This window comes from Oryctolagus cuniculus, chromosome 9 (genome assembly GCF_964237555.1).
Source record: "Oryctolagus cuniculus chromosome 9, mOryCun1.1, whole genome shotgun sequence".
Taxonomy (NCBI): Eukaryota; Metazoa; Chordata; class Mammalia; order Lagomorpha; family Leporidae; genus Oryctolagus; species Oryctolagus cuniculus.
Genome location: NC_091440.1, coordinates 103,134,190 through 103,150,100, shown reverse-complemented (window position 1 = coordinate 103,150,100; position 15,911 = coordinate 103,134,190). Strand labels below are relative to the sequence as shown.

Here is a 15,911-nt window from a genome sequence, read left to right as displayed (position 1 = left end):
TGAGCCTGGGAAGATGGGGGTGTGTGTGGGGGGGTGCTGTCACCGCGCGACTGGTGGGCCCTCTGGCCCTGGGTTGGGACTTTCCCCACCCCACCCCTCAGGGTGCAGATGCCCACAGAGACAGACCATCCCCGTGGGAGTGGAGCTTTAATTTCTGGGTTTTAGTGAATTTACAAAAGCCTGCCGCTCCGGCTGGAGGGCTCACTGTTCTGCCCTTGGCCCCTGCCCCAGGACGCGTCCGGGCAAGGGGCAGAGGGGCGCCAGGGTTCTATTAGTGTGACACAACTGATATAAACATGCTTATCTGCTGCGAGAGAGGTCCCCGGACCTACCAGGGGCCGGAGCAGCTCTGCTGGGCCCTCCACGTCCTGTAGTCCACAACCACCCACTCGGGCCCCGGGCACGCTCAGCCTCGGGAGCACTCAAGCGGGCACAGCTGGGCGGTGCTCCGGCAGCTGAGTTTGAAACGCTGTGTGTGTGCACGGAACGGGTAGCACCAAGTAAGTGGCTGCTAGTTCACGCCTGCCCCTCCAGGATCCGCTCCAGAAGAAAAGGCCCAGAGGGCATCTCCCAGGGTAGGCTCCTCCTCCGAGGCGGGGACGGGGACCAGGAGGAGGGACACACAGCGCCTCCGACGGCCTCCAGGCAGCCAGGGGCGTGGCTCCACCGGGTGAGGCGGAGCGAAGGGGGAGGCGGGGCCACGCCTCGCCTCCTCGAAGTCCTCCTGGCAGCCGGGGGCGTGGCTCCATCAGGCAAGGCGGAGCGACAGGAGGGGGAAGCGGGCCATGCCGCGCCTCCTCGACGTCCTCCAGGCAGCCGAGGCGTGGCCTCACAGAGCGGGGCACTCAGCGTCCTTCGGAGAGGGCGTGGCCTCAGGGCGGGGCACGCAGCGCCCCCCAGAGGGGCGTGGCCTCACCGCGGAAGGCGGGCCTCCGACGGCTGGGAGGCGGGGCCGCCCAGCACCGCCTCGATGTCCTCCAGGCAGCCGAGCAGGTCCATGTCGCGGAGCACGCTGCCCAGCAGGTCCAGCGTGGCTTCGTGGCGCGGCGTGCGCTGCCGCCAGGCCGCCAGCATGCTGTACTGGGCCTCGCGCAGGCAGCGCCCGTTCTGCAGCTCCAGCCGCTCTATCTCGTGCTCGCGGAGCCCCAGGCGCCGCACAAACTCCCGCCAGCGAGATGGGGGCACGCCGTCCACCACGGCATACAGCGTCACGGGGTCGGCTGTGGGGACGCGGGGCGTTGAGCCTTCTGCGGCCGCCCTCCACCCGGCCCTGCTGCCTCCCGGAGCCGCGCCCGACCCCGCGAGGAACTCACTGTCGGGGCGCTGCTGCGGGGCCACCGCCGCGGGGGCGCTGCAGTCCTCCCACTTCTGAAGCGGGGTGAGGATGGGTGTGGAGGCCAGGGCCGTGGTGTGGACGGGCTCAGCCTCCCGGTAGGCCAGGGCCACCCCTCTGGAGGGCGGCATAGCCCTGAAGCTGGGCCAGTCCTCACGGGGAAAGGTGGAAGTGGAGTTGGTACAGATGCCCAGGTCGGGGCTGAAGCCGGGGATGGGGCTGAAGCCTGGAGGCGGGCAGACTCCTGGGGCAGGGGCGAGGGGTTTGGCAGGAAGACCTTCAAGCTCCCCCTGAAAGAGAGTGGGCACAGCGTTAGTGGGGGAGGGGAAGGCAGCCTCAGCCCTCATTCTGGTTGGGGGTTGGGGCTGGAGGGAATTAGGGGAGCCCCCGAGTGGGAGCAAGGGTGATCCCAGGTGATCGGGGTGTTACAATGATAAGGAGCAGTCAGGGAAATTTGGGGGGCAGGTCTCTGGTTTCATCTCACCTCTTTGACAGGTGTCGCTTTCCCACAAACTGAGAAAAAAGAAACAGAGTATAAATTTCACTTCCCCTCTTCTCAGGCCTGGCGCCCCGTCCTGGGGTTGGCAGTGGGGACTTGTGGTGACATGCCTCACGGCTTATGTGGCCCCAGGGACAAGAGAACTAGCGACAGAGCGTGACCTCCCCCTAGCCACTCAGGGCCCCCCTCCACCCACAGAGTCCTGGGCAGTGAGATGGGGGACCCTCCTCCTCGCACCCCCCACGCTTGCGTGTCTGAGCCACCCAGCCTCCTCCCACAGGCTCCCCAGCGCCCTGTCCCCTGCCAAGGGCCCCCTCACCAATGGAGTAGAACTTGGGCTTCCACCGCCGCTGGTAGTGGCACATTAAAACAGTGAAGAGCAGGGAGAGCAGGCACAGACCAAAGAAGATCACCAGGGGCAGCAGCACTGTGGCGCCTGCAGAGCGAAGTTCATGGTCAGGGGATGGGTGGGGGGATGGGTGGGTGGGGGAGGGGCAAGGACTGTAGAGGGCAGCTGGGCGAGGGCGCTCCTCCTCACCTGAGTCCTGAGAGCCCTGGACGTTCCCGGTCGGGGGCAGGCACAGTTTCATGCACACTGGGTTCTCCTTACAACTGAAAGAGGAGACGGCGATGGTGAACAGAGGCCCTGCCACTGGAGAACACACACACACAGATACACAGCACGGACACACGCAAAACAGATACACAAAACACACAGAGATACACAAGCAAAACACAGACACAGAGATACACAGCACGGACACACGCAAAACACAGCTACACAAAACACACAGAGATACACAAACAAAACACACACACACACACAACACGGACACACGCAAAACACAGATACACAAAACACACAGAGATACACAAACAAAACACAGACAGAGGTACACAGCACGGACACACGCAAAACACAATACACAAAACAGTCACAGAGATACACAAAACACAGACACAGATACCCCAAACACAGACACACAGAGATACGCACAGATACACACACAAAACACACACATACACAAAATACAGCGATACACAGACACACAGATACACAGCACAGACACAGGCAAAACACAGAGACACAAAACAGACAGATACACAAACAAAAACACGGACACACAGATACACAGCAGACACACACAAAACACATACTCAAAACACACAGACACAGAGATACACAAACAAAACACAGACACACAGGTATACACGCCGATACACAAAACACACACATATACAAAACACTGAGATACACAGACACACAGAGATACACACACAGGACACACCGAATCACATAAATCACACAAACTAAAAACAAAGAGACACACAGACACACATAGAGATTGTATCTTTGCCTCACAAACATCTTTGCTATCTCTTGATATAATGAGGCTTAACCTGTCCTGGGAACTGATGCCAAAGAAACCGTCACAGAAGATGATACATTTTAGAATCGGAAGGGATCGTCAGAGGGGCGGGCACCGAACAGCAAGTTAGGCCTTCACTTGGGACACCGCATCTTGTGTCAGATGCTTGGACTGAGTCCTCGTCTCCACTTCCCATCCAGCTTCCTTTTAAGTGCGCCGGGGAGGCAGTGAAGGTAGCCTACGTGTCTGGGTTCCTGCCACCCACGTGGGAACATGGGAGACCCGGATGGAATTCCTGGCTTTGGCCTGGCCCAGTCCTGGCTGTTGTGGGCATTTAGGGAGCGAACCAGTGGATGGAAGAGTGTCTCTGTCTCTCCTTCTGTCACTTTGCCTTTCAAATAAATCAATCTTAAAAATAAAAGACTCTATAGAAAAATGTTAAACATGGTCAGGGTACGAATTCCAACCCATCCCTGGCTGGCAGTCTGGACTCTCAACAAGCCGTGTACGAGTTCCAACACCATCCCTAGCTGGCAGTGTGGACTCTCAACAAGCCGCATCTCCTCCGAGCCCAGCTTCCACATCAGTACAAAGGGCAGCGAACCCGACCCTCGGGACTGAGGACCGAGACTGGCACAGTCCGTGTCCCAGAATTGGTCGCTGTCACTCAAGTTGTTATTGTACCGCTGTTTTGCTGATGAGAACGTGGCAAAGGATGGCGCTAGCTACAGGACCTGACCTGACCTGTGTGAACATTAAGCCTATGTGTGCGCCTCTGTAGGACCAGCTTGTCTCCTGTTGGGACTGCCACTGGCAGTGTGGCCTGCCGAGCGCTCCACGGGAGCAGGGGCACGCCCTGAGAAGGTGTGCTCACAGCAGAAATCTGAAAGCAGGGAAAGCCATACAAGTCCTTTCAACAGCAGCTGAAGCTTAGTGGAAAAAATAGAAAAACAGCTTTGTGTCAGACATTCTGTAGTATTTTTGTTATTCTCACAAGAGTTAAAAAAAATTTTTTTACTTGAAAGGCAAAGCAACAGAGAAGGAGAGAGAGAAAGAGAACTTTCCATCCACTGGTTTGCTACCCAGATGGCTGCGACAGTCTGGGCTGGGCCAGGCTGAAACCAGGAGCTGGGAACTCCATCCAGGCCTCCCTCGTGGGTGGCAGGGACCCAAGTACTTGGGTCACCTCTGCTTTTCCCGGGCAGGGGGTTAGAAAGGAAGTGAAGCGGCCAGGACTTGAACCCTGTGCTCTAACATGGGATGCCAGAGTCAAAGGCGGAGCTTAGCCCACTGCACCACCACACTGGCCGTGGCTCTCACGGCTTTGTCAAACGGCGTCACTATCCTTACATGAAAGGTGAGGAGTTGTGTGTGACTAGCAACTAAGACACCAGTAAAATGCCTGAATCCCATGTTGAAATGTCTGGATTTGACTTCTGGCTCTCGAGTCCAGCTTCAGCTAATGTCCACCATGGGAGGTAGTAGTAGTCACTGAAGTATTTGGGTCCCTGCCACCGATGTGACAGATCTGGAGTGAGTTCCTGGCTCCTGGCTTCCAGCCCAGTCCCACCATTGCTGCAGGCATTTGAGGCCTGAACCAGTAGACGGGAACATGTTCTGTGTGTGTGTGTGTCTCTCTCTACCACTCAAATAAGTAAATAAATTGCTTTTTAGAAATATAAGAAAAATGAGGCTGCACTGTGGTATAGCAGGTTAAGCCTCTGCTGGAGACAATAGCATCTGGTTTGAGACCTGGCTGCTCCACTTCCAATCCAGCTCCCTGCTAATGTGCCGGGGAAAGCAGTGGATGATGATAAGTCCTTAGACCCCTGCCCCCTGTCTGGGAGACCCAGATGGAGTTCCAGGCTCCTGGCTTTGGCCTGGCCCAGCCCTGGCCACTGTGGGAATGAACCAGTGGATGGAAGATCTCTCTGTCTCACTCTCTGTAACTCTGCCTTTCAAATAAATAAAAAATAAATCTTTAAAAAAAAAAAAATCTGGGGCCTGTGCTGTGGCTTCGCGGGTTAAAGCCCTGGCCTGAAGTGCCAGCATCCCACAAAGGAGACCAGGAAGAAACTCCTGGCTTCTGGCTTCAGCCTGGCTCAGTCCTGGCTGTTACAGCCACTCTGGAGAATGAACCAGAGCACTGAAGATAGCTGTCTCTCTCTGTCTCTGTGTAACTTCTGCTTTTCAAATAAATAAGTAAATCTTTTTTTTTTTTTTTTTTTTTGACAGGCAGAGTTGTGAGAGAGAGAGAGAGACAGAGAGAAAGGTCTTCCTTCCATTGGTTCACCCCACAAATGGCTACTACGGCCGGCGCGCTACGCCAATCCGAAGCCAGGTGCTTCCTCCTGGTCTCCCATGCGGGTGCAGGGCTCAAGCACTTGGGCCATCCTCCACTGCACTCCTGGGCCACAGCAGAGAGCTGGACTGGAAGAGGAGCAACCGGGACAGAATCCGGCGCCCCGACCGGGACTAGAACCCGGTGTACCGGTGCTGCAGGCGGAGGATTAGCCTAGTGAGATGCAGCGACAGCCAATAAGTAAATCTTAAAAAAAAAAGATCTTGAAAACACAAAAAATAGAAATAAATAAACAAACAAAAAAATAAGACTGAGAGATGTTCAGTAACTTGCCCACAGTTGCACAGCCAGTACATGGTTAGGCTGGGACTTAAACCCAGGACAGTTCACTGAGAGCCCTCCTCAGTTTCTTTGTTGCAAGGGAGTGTGTAAGAACAGCCTCTGTGGAGCCTAAAAAGGTTAGGGGGCTTGGTCAAAGCGACTAGGGAGAAGAGAGAGTATTGCATCAAACCTAAAATGCTGTCAGTACTAAGAGATGGCATTGTTTACCGTATACACACAGAGCTGCCAGGTAAGCCTAAGCCATCATACTTCCTCAGATAAGGTCCGATGAGAGAGACCCCTTTTGCCCAAGGTCTGAAGACCTGAGCTGGACTACAAGTTCCTGGGGTATGTACTTCTTTCCCCAAAGACTTCTTAAAGAGTTGAAGAGGGGCAGGTGCTTGATACAGCAGTCAAGATGCTGCTAGGGATGCCTGCATCCCACATGGGACAGGGTATCCAGTCCAAGTCCTGGCTCCACTTCTGATCCAATCCTGGGAGGCAGCAGGTGGTGATGGCTCAAGTACTTGGGTCCCTGCCATCCATGTGCGAGACCCAAATTGAGTTCTTGGCTTCTGGATTTGGCATATGGAGAGTGAACCAGAGGATGGGAGATCTCTGTCTCTGTCTTTCAAATGAAAATAAATTTTAAGAAGTTTTGAGAAACAAGTTGGGGGAGTGGGCAGGACTGTCTGGTGTCTGTTTGTTTTTTTTGAAGGATTGATCTGAAAGGCAGGGAGACAGAGAGAGACAGATCTTCCATCTACTGGTTCACTCCACAAATGGCCATAACAACGGAGTCTGAGCCGATCCAAAGCCAGGAGCCAGGAATTCCACCCTGGTCTCCCATGTGAGCAGCAGGGGACCAAGCGCCTGAGGCCATCCTCCACTGCCTTTCCAGGCACACTGGCAGGGAGCTGGATATGAAGCAGAGCAGCTGGAACTTGAACTGGCTGGCACTCTGACATGGGATGCTGGCTTCACCAGCCGCACCACAACACCCACTCCACTATCTGGTGTCTCAATGAAGTGCCCGCCACTCAGCCAGCCCCTGCCAGTCACCCTCAGCCACAGCTGTGGGACCCCATGCCACACCCCGCAGCTGGCAGAGATACTCACTTACTACAGGGGACGCACTGGTTTTCTCTTAGGAAGAAGCCTGCATGGCAGTCACACACGGTGTCCTGACTCTCCTGGCCTGCGGGGAGAAGCAAGCACGGCAGCTACAGGGGGAGCGCCCTGCTCCCCGAGGGCCCGAGCGAGTGAGGCGGGGTGGGGGAGGCGGCCCCCCAGCGTGCAGCCCGTGGGAGTGGGCAGGAAGGGGAGCGCCACCCTCCTCTGGGGACCGGGAGGACCCTGCTCACAGGGGATGATCACGGTGCCGTTGAGGCAAAGGCTGCAGTTGGAGCACTGGAACTGGGTTTTTGCCCAGTAACGCCGGTACTGGTTCTTCCTGCAGCCACACACGGTGTCATGGTCCACTGTGCAAGAAGAAATCTCCACCTGATTCCTCTCTGGTAAGAGGACAAGGTGGTGCATGAGTCCTGCGTCCCCCTCCGCGACAACGCCACTCACCCTCTCTCCGCACCCCTTCATTCTCAGACACCCCTCCCGCGTGTGTCTCTGTGCCACACGCGCACACATGCACACTGTCCCACGCCTGCACACACACCCCTGCCCCCCCTATGGGCACTGATTTGTGGACGTGCACTCCCACAGGGACTGGGTAGGCACGCGGCTCAAGCCAGCAGCCTCTCTGTCTCCGCAGGGCCCTGGCCCTCTCCCCAGACGCACCCTTCCGGCATTTGGAGCAGCTGAGGCACTGGGTGAGGTGGTTCTCCGAGGCGGTAAAGGTGCCGTTTTCACACTTCCTGCAGTCCGAGTCCAGGCCTGGGCCAGGACAGTCATTGTACAAGTAGGTTCCTGAGAACAGGGCATCGAGGTCAGGCTGCAGCTGAGAGCTCTGGGAAGAAGCCCCATGCTACAGAGCCCAGCCAGAGAAAGCAGGGAGAAAATCCCAGCCCAGGAGGGGCAGCAAAGATAGGGCACTGAGGGCAGGAAGCACAGGTTCTAGAACATCGGGGAAAAAGCCACGCAAGGGAGCAGGGGCCCCATGCCTGGGCAAATCTGCAAACCCCTGTCTCCTACCTTTGTGGCACTTGGTGCAGCAGATGGACTTATTTTGAGAGTGGTTGTATTTTCCCTGGGGACACACAGTCTCTCCCTTCTCCCAGTCCCCAAGGTGAGGGACCAGTCCAGCAACCCCTAGGGGGTGTATTTCCAACAGAGCCAGGAGCACCTGGGGAAGAATCAGGAAGGAGACACCCTCAGGAGAGGTAGGGGTAGGAGGCTCAGACACAGCAAATCGAAAACCTCCTCAGCTCCAGTCCCTCCTCGGGGAGGCACCCCCCACCCCCACCCTCACTCCCCTGCCCGGGCCACCGCACACTGAAGTTCTTCCTTGACAGTTGGCACCGTGTGATCTGGTACTGAACTGCTCTCCAGGTATCCTATGTGCTGATTTCTGTCCCTTCAGCTCTTGGCCTGGGGGCTCCGGGCCCTAGGCTGTTTTTTTATCCTCATTTGGAGTCCCTTAGAGTAGCTAACAGTGATACACACAGGGCAGATGTGCAAGAAAATGTCTGGACCAGGGCCTGGCAGGTCCCCCCATTCTGGCCTTTTCTTCCAGCAGGCAGCCCGAGAGATTAGGGAGCACCACTCCATGTGGGAACGGGGGTCACAGGGTTCTTTCCATGTGAACCCTCACAGAGGTGGGCAGGCAGGCTCTGGGCACTTTCCTGGATTATGTTCTACTGGTGGAAAGTTTCCTGGAGCAATCAGATCGGGGTCGAAGCCCCTGCTCATCCTGGGCAGCCGGAGAGCTGGAGGAGGAGCTCCTTTAAGCCTTTGTGGCGAACCTGAACCTGACGAGGGAATCCTGCGCTGACACTTCCCTCCCACCAGTCAACCTCCACAAACACTCCCAGTTGGCAAGGACAGACAGGGAGGGGACTGAGAGGGAAAGTTCAGGGGTCAGGGATGGGATAGGCAGGTGACAGATTTAGTTGCAGGCAGGAGTGGGCGTGAGCAAAGGCAGTCACGCAAAACTAGAGTTTGCCAGAAGCAGATGATTCAGCTCAAATGACCATTAGGACAGGAGCTGGGGGTTTGCCAGGAGTCCAGAAGCCCTTTGCACACCAGGGCGCTGGGAAACGGGTTTTACAGCCTCTGGCCAAGTCCACAGCACCCACACGGCCTGCCCTGCTCTAGCCTCCGTACCGACAAACAGAAGCCGGGAGTCAGCGAGCAGCTCCTGCGCACACTCGCTTCTCTGATCTCTGCCAGCTTCATTTCTCTCGTTCCCTGGGCCTTGACTTTTTTCTCTGCTGCTTGGAGCCGCTTTGTGTACAGATAACAGGATGTCTTCAAAGGATGTTAAACATGGAGGAGCAGACCAATCAGACCACAGACACCCAGCCCAGGAGAGCAGGGCCTGACAGTCCACAGCGAGCAGCTCCAGCCTCCCCAGCTCCACAGACTGGAACGGGTGGCACCTGAGTCACCCACTGGGTGATGCTGCAGCCACAGCCGCACAGAGCTGGAAGAGGGCCAGCCACCCACTGCGAGCCCAGCAGACAAGGAGGCTCTCCCATCCAGAAGCCAGGGGCTGTAAGGACAACAGGAAGGGCTGGTTATGGGAAGAACTTCCTAATCCTAAATGTGTGGTTTATTTCCCCAAAGGAAGAACTTGGAGCCTGTAAGGTCACTGACACTTCACGTCTCATTAAGCAGGCTTGGAGGTGAGAGCGTCAGGAAGAGAAACTAGGGGCTCTCCAGTCCTGGATCAGCCCTGGGGGGAGCTTCTGGAGGCCTCTGGCCAGTGAGGGAGGCGCCTGCTTGGAGGAGGTAGGGAGAGAGGTTCTCTCGGGTCGCAGGCCTTTGGGGGTTAAGTCAGATCCGGGAAAGAGAAATCTTTTCCCAGCAGCTCCGCCCAGTGACTCAGGCCAGAGGGAGGGAGGGGATGGAGAGGAGAGGAGAGGGAACTAGCAGCTTCCCTAGCTCCTCAGGGGTCATGAGTCAGCAGAAAGAGCCTAGCCAGCAAGTGGGACCGCAGGCCACCCTTTCCTCCTCCGGGCCAGTCTCTCTATCCCTCCCTGCTACCCTCCACTCCTTAACCGCACCAGGCAGTGGACCCCTGTTCCACTTGGCCTGCACATTTCAGGAAATGCCTCCCTCTCCCCATCCCATCCCAAAGGGAAGTCTCCCTGACCCCCAGCTTCCTCCATTCAGGCCAGTACCCACCCCTCCTTGGGGGTCACTCAGCTCCTTCCCGCCTCTTTCCTTTAGACTAGGCCCCACCCCCGCTCCTCCTCCAGCCTCTGGCAGATAAACCCATCCCCTGGGCTCTCCCGGCAGCCCCCTGGTGCTCCCCAGGTCCAGCAGAGCGCAGGCCAGGCCAGGCCAGGGCGCCCTCCCACCCTGGGTTCACCGCATTCCCACAGTCTGGCTGGTCCTGGGCTTGGGGGCCTCTCTGGAGTCCCAGCCAATCCTGAGTCTCCACAGCCTCTCCCCTCCAAGCACCCTGGCCTCTGAGGAAAACTCCAGAGCCCTGAACACCCACTTCCAGGAACAAGGGAGCTGGGACGAAGGGCTGTTGGGAGGGAAGCAGTGCCATTCTCCAGGCCCACGGCAGTGTTCAGGCCAGCTCGCTCTAGCACCCAGAGGCCAGGTCCCCAGCCTCTGCCGCCCACCCCCCCTTCCCCAGAGGCACCCCTTGTGGCAGCGGCTGGCCTATGAGCCGGGCCAGGTCCTTGACATTTGCATTATCCAGCAAAACAGCAGACAGAGGAGGTAAGCTCCAGCCAGAGTGCAGTCCCCAGGAAGCCGGGGGTGCCGCGGAGACAGTTGGGGGCGGCCCAGCACCCCTCCAACTCCCCCACAGCTTCCGCCTAGGGAGGCTCTAAAGTGTGACTTCCTGTACTGGGGCTGTAGAGCGGGGCTGAGAAAGCGGAGACGGACCCTGTGGGCTAACCCTGACCCAGCCACCTCCCAGGGACCCGTTCGCTGTGCCCTTCTCCCTGGCACTACCGCGTCTGTGCCATCAAAACATGTGAGTTCACCTAAAGTGGAGACCCGAGGGCCTCGCCGAGATGCCACCTCCTTGCCATGCAGGCACCCGTTGATGACACACATTTCCATGACCCAAGCTCGCAGACAGCCCTCTGTGAATCTGACTACCACGAACTGATGGTATCTCCTCTGGCTCTTATCATAATATGGTTATGTTGGTGAGTAGATACAATCTCCCCAAGCAGACCATAAAGCCATGAGAGGAGAGACAGTGTCTCGGGCAGACAGTGTCATTGTGTTGGCCAGCCAGAGGAGCAGATACATACACATGTGCGGATGGCCCAGCGGCTGACCCAGCAGCTGACCTAGCAGCTGACCTGTGCTCTCCTGCTGAACCCAGCCCAACGAGGCGGTGCAGAGGCAGCACCCCCCCCCCCCCAGGAACGCATGCATCTCTCTGGGCTGGGGTGGGAGCGGTTCAGACTAGCCCCCACCTCCCCACAAACCTGCACCCAGGTGAATGAGGATGGGCCACAGGTTCCCTTCACTGACGCGTGAATGAGGCACGTGCAAATGATACCCAGGCAGAAAAGAGTTTGCAAGCCTCATTCTGGCCTGTCCCGTATGCATGTCCACTTGGCTATGCCCCTGCCCTCCTGCCTCACTCTCACCTATGTCACCGTCTCACAAATGTCACCCTGCCAACGCCAAGGCCTCAGACACAGCTCTCATCTCGGGATCCTGTCCCTAACCCTGCTGCCACCCTACCTGTCCATTCACCTCTCTGCTCCTTCCTCTGCGGGCTCTCTAGGCCTGCCACGTCCCCTGGATGGCTGCAGCCGTCTTCCAGGTGACTGCCAGGCCGGCCTCTTTCCCGCTCCCATCCAGCCCACGCACTTTCTTATCTGCACGCAGGCTTCAACTTGCACTGGCTGCTGTGTGAATTCGCCTCTCCATCTCCAGAGCCTGACTTAAACATCGCTTCTAGGGGACTGCTGCTTCCCAGGGACGCCTCACTTCTGTTCCGAACACAGCCCAGGCACACGGTGCGCCCCATGAGAACAGGGCCTGAATGAATGAATTCCTCACCCTGAGCCCATGTTCAAGGCTATTGTTCATTCCATTTCTCCCTCACTCCTGCCACATGGCAGCTCCAAACCCACCTTTCTACAAGGTTTTTGTTCTTTACTGTATTCAACGAACAGGTAAGGGGCACAGGCTATGTGCCAGGTTCCCAAGGGGTGCTGGGGCTACTTAGACGGATGACACCGGCTCCTGCTCTTAAAGGGCTCTCGCTGGGCCAAAGACAGCCAAGGCTGGATCCCGGGAGTGCTCTGTCGCAGGCAGGACCCCTCAGCCAGCCTGGGGTAGCTCCTGCATTTCCCGAAGGTGAGATCTGCCCGCCAAGAAAGATTAGCAAACGGGGGCTTGGAGGCACGTCCCCCCAAGCCTTCCACCTCCCATCTGTGCTCTAGGACATCACAACGCATCTGTGGGTATTTTCCTCCAGACTGGTCTGAAATTTTTTTTTTCTGTAAACTGTCTTGGCTCCTAGGCTGGAGGCTCGTGGGGAGCAGTGAAGTCCTGCTGGCTTTGCCACCCCTGTCTTGTATTCACTCCTTTGTGGCCCCACTCACAGGGACACTGCCCGCAGCCATGAATTCTGTGCTGCCCACTGCATGCGGACAACCTGAGAAGTTCACGGGCAGCCTTACGTGTCTGTCTGTCCTGTTCCCTGGTCAGCGCCAGCCGAGGCTCTGTCCTGTGACGGTCATGGCCGCCCTGGGACAACAGCAGCCCAGGACCCAGCACCCTCCTGTTCAGTTACCTTGACTTTCTGTTTTCTAAACACAGGCGGCCACTGAGTACCTACTACTAACAGTGCATAGAAGCTGAACGCCTCTGGAGGGCTGTCTGCTGTGTCCCGTTCCACTAGGCCGTGAACTCCATGAGAACAGGAGTTTGTTCGCTGCTGCGATCTCTACGCAATAGTTAACAAATCGAAAACCACGAGGGGACGGCAGAGAAGTTCACAGAAAATGGAATTCAAAGTGAGTTTATTTTTAGTGAGATCCAGGCTTAGGCACAGTTTTCTCATCATTCGCATTTCCATGAACTTTTTGGAGACCCCTGCCCCTAACAAATATCAACCTGCTTCATCTCAGATCAGCGCTATGAAGCAGGGCCCAGGTGGTGCAGTTTGTACCTGCATGGAGGGTTTATAGAACCTGCTCAAGTTCACGCAGCTGTGATGGGGGCGAGCCAGGGGATGGATCCCCAAAGAGACAGCAGAGGTAAGACCGAGCCCTTCAGCTGGGCAGCTGGAGGGGAAGGCAGATCTGGAGAAGGCAGGGGAGGCAGGAGTGGAGAAGGAAGAGGAGAGCGACCAAGGGCGCTGCTTTGGGAACAGGGGTCCAGAAATGCGGACCACAGCAGAGAAGAGGGGTGGGGGGCCAGCAGGACAGACGAGGTTTCACAAAGGAGGCCCTGGACGGACATCTGGCGCAGAGGTTAAGACGCTGCAGGGGGCCAGCACTGTAGCTCAGTGGATCAGGCCACCACCCTCATATCAGAGCACAGGTTCGAGTCCTGTCTGCTCTGCTTCCAGGACAGCTCCCTGATGATGCTCCTGGGAAGGCAACACAAGACGGCCCAATTCTAGGGCCCCTGCCACCCACGTGGGAGACCCGGATGGAGTTTCTGGCTCTTGGCTTCAGCCTGGCCCAGTCCTGACTGTTGTGACCATTTGGGGAGTGAACCAGCGGATGGAAGATCTCTCTCTCTCTCTCTCTCTCTCTCTCTCTTTCTAACTCTGCCTTTCAAGTAAATAAATAAATGTTTTTAAAAAAAAAAAAAGAGGAAGAAAGGAAGAATAGAAGAAACTGCTTGAGATACAAGCATCCTCTATTAGAGCCTCCGGGTTCAAGTCGTGGCTCCACTTGGGATCCAGCTTCCTGTTAATACACACACCCTCTGGGAGGCAGCAGATGATGGCTCAAGTACTTAGGTCCCTGCTACCCACATGGGAGACCTGGATGCAATTCCTGACTTCTGGCTTTGGCCTGCCCCAGCCCTGGCTGTTGTGAGCATTTGGGGAATGAATCAATAGACGGAAGATCTCTGTCTTTAATCTCTTGTGCGCTCTCTCTCTCTCTCTCTCTGCCTTTCAAATAAATAAATAAACTTTAAAAAAAGGAAGCCCGGCAAGTCTGAGAAACCTCTGGAGAGACAGCGAGGAAAGGAAGGAATGGTGTTGAGACAAAGGTAAGGGAAGTGGACGCGGGCACTGGGTGGGCCGCAATTGGGCAGGGGCCAGAGAAACTGGTCCACACAGGCAGGGAAAGCCCACCCCATGAGGCAGGGCACAGGGCTTGAAGTATGGGCAAGAGGTGAGTTCCCGGCACTGAGGAAGAACGAGGAGTCAGTGAAACAAGGCTGAAGCTGGAGAAAGGAACATTTTCCAGTGACGAAAACAACTTTCTACCAACTTCCCCAAACCAAACTGTAGAAGAAAAAACCAAGGATTGGTGCTCAGGTCTGTGGGCTGCAGGACCCTGGCTAGGCACAGGTGGCAATGCTGGCATCCCCTGCGAGGGGTCAGTCCCGCGGGAGACTCCTACCACGCAGCCCACCCAGGGGTGGAAGGGGTACGAAAGTCCCCCAGTGGGGGAGGCCCAGCCAGGTAGCACCCCAAACCCACCCCACCCCCCTAGGCCCTCTCCTGGACTCCACTTCCCGGCTTCACCAGCCTTCCAAACTGTGGAAGTTTGCTCAGACAGCTTCTGTAGGCCAGCCGCACCCCGCACAGCCCCGCATGCCCAGGCCACTCAGCTGACCAGAGGGACAGAACTCCGGAGCCTCTGGACTGACCCGGAGAGCTCTGACCCCACTCTCCCACTCCTTTCCTTTCCCCGCCAAATCTTGCCCCGCCGCGGCCTGCCCACCACCTCCCCCGCCAACAGTCCGGCCGCCCCAGGCCCGCACCCTCCCCAGGCCTCCTTCACTTTCACCCCTCGCACACTCTCTCCCGCCCCAGCTCCAGGCCGGAGGGCTGGGGACATCAACCGGCAGGGGCTGGGCCGGGGCCGCGCGGGCCTGCGGCGACACCGAGCACACAGGAAAGCCTCGGCCCCTCGCCGAGGAGGGCCTGCCCCGCTCCCGCTTGGGTCCCTGGTCTCACCAGTGGCAGCAGCAGGCCAGGCACGGTGGGGAGGCCCATGTCCGGCCAGCTGGGGCCTCTCACTCCCCCATTGGGGCTCGGGCGCTGGCGGCGGCGGCGGCGGCGGCGGCGGCGGCTGGGGAGGAGCGGGTCAGTCCCGCTGGTCCCGAGGGCAGGCGAGGCGCGGGGAGGGGCTTTGGACTGGGAAATTGAGAGTGGAGACTCAGGATCGGAGACCACGGGCCGGGCCCCAGGGTTCTCGAACCCTAGGCCAGAACTGGAGCCCGAATCTGAAGAATTCAGAGAGATTACAGCCGAGAGGAGGGAGGAGGTGGGAGGAGAAGGCTGAGTGGCAGCAGGCGGTGTTGCAACCCAGCGACAGGAAGAGCCTGGGGAGGAGGCGGGAGGAGGGGTCGAAGGTTCTTTAACTCTTCCGACCCCAGGTAGAGGCAGTGCAGCCCTGGATCTGGCTGCTTTGTGTCCCCCTCAACCCACCGATCTGACCACTCCCAACCCAAACACCAGGTGCAGTGAGCCTGGGTCCCCCACCCCAGCACCAGCCTGACCCAATGGAACAGCAATGAAAAGACCCAGAGTCAAATGCATGGGCTTCCAGCCCAGCTGGGTGGCCTTCAGCCCATAAGTAGCCTGAGACTGTTCTCCAGTTTGCAAAATGGACATGAGCAGCCTCGTGGGCCCGCTACAAGGACTGATTGAAAGGGTCTGCTTCCTGATGCAGGGTGAGCACTCAGTGCGCCCTCATAACCTTCCCCTTGTCCCCAGAGTTCCAGCTCCCTCATCTCCCACTTTCTTGGGAATTTACCCAGCGTCAGTCTTAACCTTAGGTGTCTGCCCAG

General features: G+C 57.5%; 1 protein-coding gene across 2 annotated transcripts; it reads right to left on the bottom strand.

Moving 5' to 3' along the window:
• Positions 1-130: 130 nt before the first annotated feature.
• Positions 131-15,439, bottom strand: TNFRSF1A (TNF receptor superfamily member 1A). 2 transcript variants are annotated; one of them, XM_002712835.5, is made up of 10 exons: positions 15,076-15,439; positions 7,974-8,124; positions 7,620-7,748; positions 7,190-7,339; positions 6,945-7,023; positions 2,371-2,444; positions 2,152-2,268; positions 1,818-1,846; positions 1,314-1,623; positions 131-1,220 (listed from the first exon to the last, which is right to left on the bottom strand). In XM_002712835.5, the coding sequence occupies exons 1-10, from the start codon at positions 15,112-15,114 to the stop codon at positions 913-915; spliced, it is 1,386 nt and encodes a 461-aa protein (XP_002712881.1). In that variant the 5' UTR covers positions 15,115-15,439; the 3' UTR covers positions 131-912. The 2 variants fall into 2 exon arrangements, with proteins under 2 accessions (XP_002712881.1, XP_017198891.1); XM_017343402.3 differs by lacking the exon at positions 15,076-15,439 and adding an exon at positions 9,105-9,470.
• Between the last annotated feature and the right edge of the window lie 472 nt (positions 15,440-15,911).

What these genes read in the sequence shown, in the direction of transcription:
- TNFRSF1A (XM_017343402.3), bottom strand. Translation starts at nt 9,176, where the DNA reads ATGAAGCTGGCAGAGATCAGAGAAGCGAGTGTGCGCAGGAGCTGCTCG. An exon ending in CGGCACCGTGATCATCCCCT is followed by an intron (nt 7,024 to 7,189) that starts GTGAGCAGGGTC and finishes TTCTCCCCGCAG; the next exon opens with GCCAGGAGAGTCAGGACACC. An exon ending in CCAGGGCTCTCAGGACTCAG is followed by an intron (nt 2,269 to 2,370) that starts GTGAGGAGGAGC and finishes TTCGCTCTGCAG; the next exon opens with GCGCCACAGTGCTGCTGCCC.